At 43.5% G+C, this 9,469-nt stretch overlaps 1 protein-coding gene across 1 annotated transcript; it reads left to right on the plus strand.

Annotated features, from left to right (window-relative positions):
- The first annotated feature begins 8,312 nt into the window (after nucleotides 1-8,312).
- On the plus strand, nucleotides 8,313-9,260 carry LOC107141476 (olfactory receptor 2A12-like). Its single transcript, XM_015484717.1, has one exon. The coding sequence runs from the start codon at nucleotides 8,313-8,315 to the stop codon at nucleotides 9,258-9,260; it is 948 nt and encodes a 315-aa protein (XP_015340203.1).
- The last annotated feature ends 209 nt before the right edge of the window (nucleotides 9,261-9,469 follow it).

The following is a 9,469-nucleotide window of genomic DNA, read 5'->3' on the forward strand; positions in this document are numbered from 1 at the left end:
TTTTTATTTGATTCATAGATTTTTTTTAGAAGTATGTTTTTAGTTTCAAATAGTTGGTAATTTTTTTAGATATATTTATGTCAAGGTCTTTTAGTTTTTGAATATCTAAAAAATTAATTGTTTACTTCAATTTTGAAAGACATTTCCTCTGGGTAAAAGATTCTAGTTTGACAGATATTTTTCTTCCTTCAGAACTTTAGAGACTCTGTTTCATGGTCTTTTGACAAAATTCTGTTATTGCTGATGAGACATTGGCTGTCCTTGATCCTCTGAGCATAATACATCTTTTTTCTGGCCTTTTAAAGATGATCACAGGTTTTAAGCAATTTGACTATGATATGTCTTATTATAATTTCATATGTATTTTTTCATTAAGCCTTAATTGGATCTGTGGGATTATAGTTTTACTCACATTTGGAACATTTTGAGCCATCATTTTTTCAAATACTTTCCTGTTTTCCCTCTATTCCTCTTTGAAGGCTAATTATGTAACATGTGTTGGGCCAGTTGAAGCTGTGCCACAGCTCACTGATGCTTGGTTCCTTTATAAAGTCTTTTATCTTCCTGGGTTTCATTTTGGTATTTTTGTTGTCACATAACCATATTAGTCTTTTCTCCTGCAGTTTCTAATCTAGAGTTAATCTCGGGCATTTCTCATCTAACACATTGGAGTTGTCCTCTGTGTATAGTTTTACAATTGCTTATGTGTCTTAGACTTGTATTCAGTCTTTCCAGTCTTCTTAAACATACGGGATATAGATATGATAACTCTTTAACATCCCTGCATACTTTTTCTATTATTTATATTCTTTTAAAAGTCCATTTTAACCAGTGATCTTTCTCCTTGTCATGGGTTGTAACATCTTGCTTCATCGTGTTCCTCGTAATCTTTCATTGTTGGTCAGATGTTTGAATCTTGTGGACTCAGCTCTAATGAGTATTTTTGGATTCTTACTAAATATACTTGAGTATTTTTTTCTGGAATGCAATCCAATTACTTGTAAATATTTTGACCCTTTCGAGTTTTACTTTGGGTTTTCTTAGGTGAGACGAGAGCTGCATTTGGTTATCCCTGGCTCTGTGTGAATTCTGAGAAATGTTCTCTCTAAGCCTTGGCCTTGTATTTCCCCCTGTACACACTTGTTTTCTTCCTCCTCCATCCTCTGGTTGTTTCCAAACACATGTGCCAATCAGTGCTCAGCTGAAGTCTGGAGTCGACTCCAGCCACCTCGACCTCCCCACTCTATCTCCTCAACACAGGGGACCTCTGGCCTCCTCTGTGTCCTCCATCCCCACAGCACGGCTTGCAATTCTTTTGCGGTTACCTGGAAAAATCCTAGGGCTCAACTCGATGGTTTTTCCTTCTCTCATAGATCCATATCACTTGCTACCTCACATCCCATGTCTTGGAGAACATTATTTCACAAATTTTGTACAAGTTATTATAGGAAGAAGAGTAATTCCAGTTCCTCTAACTTCACCCTGGTGGGGAATAAATTCTGAAACTGGCATCTTTATATTTTATAACTCTAACTCAATCAGGTTTATGTATAGAAGGACATTTTCATTACTCTTTCATTACTATTTTCATCTTTTAAAAATTACTTAAAATAATCAACAAGCTAGTAGTGCTTAAACATCCAACTGCCTCATAAATTCCATTTGCACATAAATGAACAGATTTTTATCTATTATTTATTCATGTGACCCAATACCCAAATAAGTTTAACACATTATGATTAACTGACATAACACATAAGTCTTCTATAATTTTAGATTGTTTTTTCTTTTTAAAAATATTTTTTAGTTGTAGTTGGACAAAATACCTTTATTTAACTTATTTATTTGTATGTGGTGCTGAGGATCGAACCCAGGGCCTTGCATGTGCTAGGCAAGGGCTCTACCTCTGAGCCCCAGCCCCAGCCCCTTAGATTGTTCTTTCATCACCTGTAATTTGTTAATTGAAAAAAATACATGTCCTGTGGAGTTCCCCACATGCTAGGTGATTCTGACTGTATAATGGTCGAATCTTGTTGAACATGCCCTTCTACTAGCCTTCTTATTTGTTGTAACTTTATTTGATTTTGACTTTTGTTGAAAAAAGAAAAAAGCTCTTTTTTGACCTTTAAGACTTGGCTCAGAAGTCCAGGAAAACTGTCTGGGTCATCAGATTGGGCAATAGTCCTGTCTATTCTGACAATACCATGAGTATGTAATAACAAATTCCTCATTATATGGAAATTTTTGACAATTGCAAAAAAAAAAATCTTGCTACATTGCCATGATGTCCAATTTGGCAGTATATCATTTGTAATAGGGAAGAAATGAGATAAAAACTACATATCCAAAAATAGGTGAATGAGTATTTGAAAATGATAGTTACAAAGTATATGTAAGTATATGGTAAATTAATTATCATATAATATTACATCTTTCAAAATGCAGAATATTTAATCCATTAGAATTTTACTGCAAAAATAAACAGAAAAACCAACTAACAGTGATTTAGATAAACACGTGTTTGTTTTGTTTTTGTTTTTTTCACATAGTAAGAAGTCTTGAGTACACCATTGTGATTCTTTGAGCCTTTTTCCTCATGGACTCAAGAAGGTGTGCCAAACTCCAGAAATTGTATCTGTATTCATGGTGAAAGAAAGAAGGCTTGAAGGATGGTGTTATATCACACTTAGTATCTCTCTTTTGTTAGGAAGTTAAGAATTTTTCACAAAAACTCCTTGATATAATTCCCTATGATATAAGGAACACAGTTCCAATTTATAGAGGAAGCAGAAGTTCTGGGAATCCACGTGACTTGTCCTGGTTAGAGTGACCAAGTCTAACTACAGATCCCTGGCTCCTGTGCTGCAGCAGCTGCTTCCCCAGAGGTTGTTCTTGGGAGCCATTAGCTGCTGAGCAGAAGGGCGTGATGATCCCTGTGGCTGTGGGTGGAAGTGTCTGCTGGGGCTGCCATCTGGCATTGGGAATGTTGGGTGGAAACAAGGATCTAGCTTGGGAATTATGTGCAGGATTAGGAAAAGAGGAGAGAAGGAAACCCAGACAACCCCACACGCCCTCCTAGACATAGGTGAGAGCAGATAAGGGCTACTGTATTGTAATGCAGACTGGAGAGGCTGGAGGAGAGGTGTTGGGGTGGGAGGGTGGAGGTCAGAGCATGGGGAGCAGGGTACTTTAGAGAATTCATCACTGATTTTAGCACACACCAAAGTAAGTGTGTGCTCTTATTTCAGTACAAGAAAGGGTTTTTCTGAAGGGCAGAGCCACAGTCTCCTAAGCGTCCTTGACCAAGGCAGAGAGCCCTGTACCTGGAGGTAGGTGAATAGTATTGGAGCATCTTTTGCAGGTGAGGCTGCATAGATGCCCTTTTAGGGGCTGACTTTTCAAGATTGTCACTATCCCCAAAGTTTAGCACATCTCTGAAGTTGTTCAGAGCAGATCTGTGGGGTGGCATTGAGGATGGAGGGAGGTGAGTGCAACCCAGAGCAGATGAGAGAAAAAGCCAGAACTTGCTGGCTCTAGACTCGTGCCCAGGTCTTGCCACCTCAGACCAGACCCTTCCCAGATACAGAGGCTGTGGGGAGCACCAGAACTGCCTTTCTCAGCTGGGGAGAAGTACTAAGGTTGAGGCACTGGGGCTGCATCTAACTCTGAGGACAGCTTCTGCCTGCAATGCTCAGGGAGGCTGCAGGTTTCAAGCAGCCAGGAAAGATATGCTCCTGCAGGAGGTTGTGTGGAGGTGGCAGCCACTGAGCCAGCTGCTAGGGCCCTGGAAGTTCACCGCTTGCTCCCTGGGATCAGATTCCTACCCCCGGATTCTTCCAGCTTCCATCCCTTTCTAGATAAGAGGCTCTTTCCTGACTTTGTGGTCCTTTGTGTCTCCTCGTCTGTCCTTCTGCTCATTGACTTGGCCTCTGTGTCTCTATTCTGCCCAGCCTGGGGCTCTGGCCTGACCGTGGTCCATCCTTGCTGCTCTCAGGCGAGGGTCTTCCCCTCTCTCCCCACTCTGTCTTTTGTCTCCCAGATTCTCCTGATGGTGCCGGGCTGCCACCAGGTCTTCTCTCTGGTATTGCAGGTGTCAGAACTTAAAGAAGGCTGCCCCCACTCACCCTCATACCCCTGAGCCAGCCCTCTCTCCTCTTCCCAGATGACACTGTGGACTCCCTGGGAATATGGATGTGGCTGGAGAGGACTGTGGGGAAGGCCAGCCCTGGCCCACCTGCCTGGCTTCCCATTAGAATGCCTCTTCCCTCCGTGCAGCTGGCTGAGAAGGAGACGATGGTGTGGAGGGCAGGGGGAAGAAGTGGACGCACAGGCTGGGGTAGGGCAGGCAGCCCCGGCAGCCTTCAGAACAAGCCTGGCGTCCTTCCCTTCCTGCATCTGCTGGGCCTGTCCCAGCTTTACTCATTCTGCTGTGGGGCCACAATTTCTGCTCCTCTTGTCCTTTTTCATTTGCATTCTACTTCTGGAGGAAGCTTCTACTCTGGAGGAGGCAGGGATGAGCCAGTAAGTGAGTGGGTAAGTGGTGAGATAGGGAGGGCACCCTGTTTTCAGGGTCAGTCAATCACACTCTTTCCATTGACAGTTGTGACCCTGGGCAAGGCATGACACCTCTTTCCTCATCTGTAAAATGTGCATAGTAAAAATGCCTACCTCACAGGACTCCTGTTCATCTTGTAGGCATGTTGCTACAGCTTTCCCTGTTTCCTAGGGCAGCAGTTTGTGCTGACTGGGGGCGGGGGGTGTCCACATTCATTGTTAAATCTTCCAACTATTACACCAGTTATGGGGATAAAGTAAAATAATTCATGTAAAGCACATGGATGTTATAGTGCCTGGCACATAGAAAACTGTTATTATTAGAATTATTATTATTTATTGCCTGGGACAGGAGTTGAGAGAGAGAGGAGAAAGATATTTAGTACCAGCTATCCCAACCCATTCATGGACTTATGGCATGATTTCTTCTGAGGGTCTGGTGACCTTCTGCATAAATGAATTTTTTTTTCCTTGAACTCTGAGGAACAGGAAGGAAAATTAAAAAGAGAAAGAAAATATAAACATTCCTTTTTCTTTTGTCCTGGCTTCCCAGAACCTCCCAGTATGCAGATCATTCAGTAAGTATTTACTGGTGTCATACTGGCTCTGTATTCAGTAAGGACATGCACAGTGGAGCCAAGCTGCTCAGTGGGCACGTGTCCATCCTGTAGAATTTTCAGGTGAACCGAGGCTGGCCTTTGGCCAGGACAGAGCCCAAAGAAACAAACCACATGGCAGGGTGGAGGCAGCTGGCAACCAGGAGGTCTGGGTCCTCATCTCAACTCTTTCCCAAACCCCCATCATGCCAAAAGAAATGGGTCTCTAACTGCAGATCAGTGTCCACGTCTCCTCTCTGAAGACAGCTTCCAGGACTAGTGGGAGGCTTTGCAGGCCAGCCCTGTACTTGCTGAAGATCTCTCTAAAGGGCAGAGCCCACCAACCTGCCTGGGAACCTGGAGACCAAAACCAAGTCTGGCTTGAAGGAATGCCGGGGTGCTGTTCTAACTCTCTTAGCCTTTCACCAGCAGATTCATGAAGGAGCAGCCCCACTAGATTTTTGTTTTAGAAAGAGCATTCTGAAGGCTAGTGCAGAGAACAGGCTGGGCAGAGGTTCAGTGGAAGGACTGAGATAAGAGTCCATGAGAGAGAGAGGCGCTAAGTGTCTAAGCTGACATTGGCAGTAGGATAGTGGAGGGACAGGTGGGTGGAGGAGGCATTCTGAAGGTGGCAGCAATGGACCCTGAGGACAGAGGGATGTAGGGGATGAGATAAGAGTTGAGGGGTCTTCCCAAGTTCCTGACTGGTTTGATTGGATTGATCTCACAGATGCCATCAATTACTGTATGTATGTATGTGTGTATGTGTGTATGTGAATGTGCATGTGCACACACATGTGCTTATTTATATGTATGTATACATATATGTAAACTAAATTCAGTACAAGCTTCTATGTGCTCATGATTTGTCTTTTTGACCTAATAATCCAGGACTAAAAGACATTCTGCAAATTGAGGGCTCTGATTGGTTGAGTTCTAGTGAGCTCTGGTTTTGCTGGAAAACCCTACTGCTATTGAAGAATGAGTAAGATTCTGTTTCTCCCATACATTCCCTCTCTGAGCCTCAGTTTCCCTATCTGTGAGACGGTGATGATGATCCCTACCTTATATTTCTCACAGTCACGATGTAGCTCAGAAAGAATGAATTTCAAGCATGTTGTAAGGCACGTCCAACAAGCTGAATTATATATTTTTGGTTCAAAGGCACAAAGTCCAGGCTCATCATGGTAGGTAATAATGTTGCTACTTGTTCTTCCTCACATGGGATATCTGCTTTCTATGCTTTAGAGTTGGGCAGTTTTTCTCCCAAGTAGTCTGCATACTTTTGGGAGAGTCAAGGAGGGGTAGGGACCCAGGGAGCCTGTTTCTGACTCAAACTCCTGATCGTGGAACAGGGTCACTTTGCTGGTTTAGAGATAGCAGTCCCATTTTGACCATTGTCAAAATGTCCCCACAGTTCAACCAGGTTAGACCCTCCCAAACACCAGCCCCTCAAAGAAAATCCTACTCACTGGCTTTGTGTGAAAAATGAGAAATGGCAGCACATGTTCCCATTCTAAACTTCAAGGTAGAAAATTCTGACATCCTTGGGATGTTTCTTCATAGGAAGAATGTGGCTCGCAAAGATGTGTTTTTCCTTTTTTACTGCTGAGACCTAGAGAAATCCGCTAATAGCCCAAGTCTCATAGCAGTATAGTCAGGGCCAAGATTCAAGAAGAACCAGCTGCCTCCACCCTGCCATGTGGTTTGTCTCTTTAAGACACCTAGCCCAGGTACTACTATCTTTTGTGAAGGTAGAGAAGCTAAGGCCAGCCTACAGAGACAATGTAGATTATAAAGGCTTTTTGGTGAAAAATAAGATTTAATTAAAAACAATTGTCTTCCTGCTGCCTGGCAGCTATTGGATAAGATCTGTGAAGGTCCCACAAAGGTCCTTAGCACATAAGAGGTTTAGACTGTGTGCAATTCTGTTGGCCAAAGTGAAGAAACCACCTAAGGTATTGAATGTAGGCACAAGGTTCTTATGAAGCCTCTCACTCCAATGCTTCAGAGAAGAAGCTGATTAGAGAACAAGTAGGCTGGAGATCAGATCAATTAGTGCCAGGGAAAGGAGTAACCCCCAACACCATCAAGATTGCTCCATTCCCCAAGTATCAGCAATGCAAATGGCATCTCTTTGGAGAGGTGTCCTTCCGTGTTCCCGTGAAGAAACTGACTCAAGCTCAGACAGAGCTAAGAGGGAGTAAGAAGCTGAAAGAGTGGAGGGGATGCTGGCTTCTGTAGGTAGGAGAAACAGAGGTAGGCACTGGTGGAGGGTTAATTGACTGCAGGCATCCAGGATGGGGGAGTGACTTCTCAGGACGTTTGCTTGTGTACCTTGGATCTGAATCCCAGTCTTATGTAAGAAGAATCACTCAGAAATGCAGGTAGCATTAACCAAGCATCAACTACATGCTAAACTTTCTGTGATGATTTTTGTGCCAAATATTATTCAATTTTTGCAGGAAACCTGTGACAAAGAGATATTTGTTCTAATTTTGTACTTGTTCAAAGCAGTATCAAAGGATTGAGGGGGGAAGGGTAAATGACTTGTTCAAGGTCATTTAGCAAATTATACAGCCAGGATTGGGAAATCAATGTTTTTTCTAATACACTGCAGCCTGAAATGGGGTGAGTGGATAGTCAGAGATTCATCTTGCCTAATGAAAGACTAAGGGTAAAATTAAATTGGAAAATTAATTTATATATTTGCAATAAGTAAATGGATTCTTTTCCGGTTTCAGGCATTTGAAGTTTGCCAACTTGCATGGGGTCTGCACACCAATGGTAAGCTCTAAATACCTAGGTGTATGAAAGAGAACTGGATTTAAGGGGAATTAGTGATCAGCTTGCCCAATGCTTTCATCTCAGAGCAGAAGAAACTGAGGCTGAGATGGGAAACTACTAGTGGATTTGAGACCCAGCTAACCCCAGATAAGAAGCTGTCCTTTTCATAAATCTTCTGGGAGTGGTGAAAAAAGATAAAAGCAGGTAAGGTGGGTTGTCTCTTTGCCCAGGGAGAGCTTAGAGATTATGGTGTTCCATCAGAATTTGACACCAGCCACTACCTAACCCCTTAAGTAACCCCAGCTCTTGGTGTATATCTTGACAAGTCCACTGTCTAAATTGGTGCCTCTCTTTTTCATTGAGAGGTAAAAGACAATGCAAAAGCTCAACCAGTCCTTTGTGAGTGAATTCATTCTTCTGGGCTTCTCCCTGGATCCCAGAACCACACCCCTGCTCTTTTCCATCTTTCTGATGATCTACCTGTTGATTATTCTGGGCAACGGCTTGATTACCATCCTCATCTGCCTGGATTCCCACCTTCACACTCCCATGTACTTCTTTATTGGCATTCTTTCCATGTTGGACCTGGGCTATACCACCACGACTGTGCCCCAGATGTTGGCACATCTGGCCAGCCAGGAGAAGACCATCTCTTTTTCTAGCTGTGTGGCTCAGATGTACATTTTCTTGGTGTTAGGTGTCACTGAGTCCTGGCTCTTTGCCATGATGTCTATTGACAGGTATGTGGCCATCTGCCATCCACTCCGGTACAAGGTCATCATGAGCCCATGGCTATGTGGGGTAATGGTCATTTTCTGTGGACTCTGGGGTGTCATCTCTGCTCTTATCTACACTGTCTTTGCCATGCGCCTGCCCTACTGTGGCCCCAACAAGATTAACCACTTCTTCTGTGAAGTTCCTGCAGTCTTAAAGCTGGCTTGCGCAGATACCTCACTCAATGACCGAGTGGACTTCATCCTTGGTTTTAGTGTCATACTGATCCCACTGTCCCTTATCCTTATCATTTATGTCAACATCTTCATCGCCATCCTGAAGATCCATTCAGCACAGGGGAGGCTGAAGGCCTTCTCCACTTGTGCCTCTCATATCACTGTGGTCACCATGTTCTGTGTACCAGCCATGGTCATGTACATGAAGCCTGGCTCTAAGGCCTCCCCAGAAGAGGACAAGAAGCTGGCTCTGTTCTACAATGTCATCTCTGCTTTTCTCAACCCCATCATCTATAGCCTCCGGAATAAGGACGTGAAGAGGGCTTTCCTCAAGGTGACAGGCTGGGCAAGGTCACAGAATGAGTTTGCCTAAAAGGACAGAGAAACAATACTCAAAAGTGCATGCTGGCCATGGCTCTAAACATTGGCCGCACCAGTGCTCACTCCCCTTCAGCCTCTAATCACAACTCTATGCGGGTCCTTGGAGACCACCCACTATTTGGCTGATATAACAGGATACTGTGAAATGTCTTCCAGGCACATCATATCTTTTGTCTCCTTTTGTTCCACAGTCTTGGTGTT

The sequence above is a fragment of the Marmota marmota genome, unplaced genomic scaffold (assembly GCF_001458135.2).
Source record: "Marmota marmota marmota unplaced genomic scaffold, marMar, whole genome shotgun sequence".
In the NCBI taxonomy this organism is placed as follows: Eukaryota; Metazoa; Chordata; class Mammalia; order Rodentia; family Sciuridae; genus Marmota; species Marmota marmota.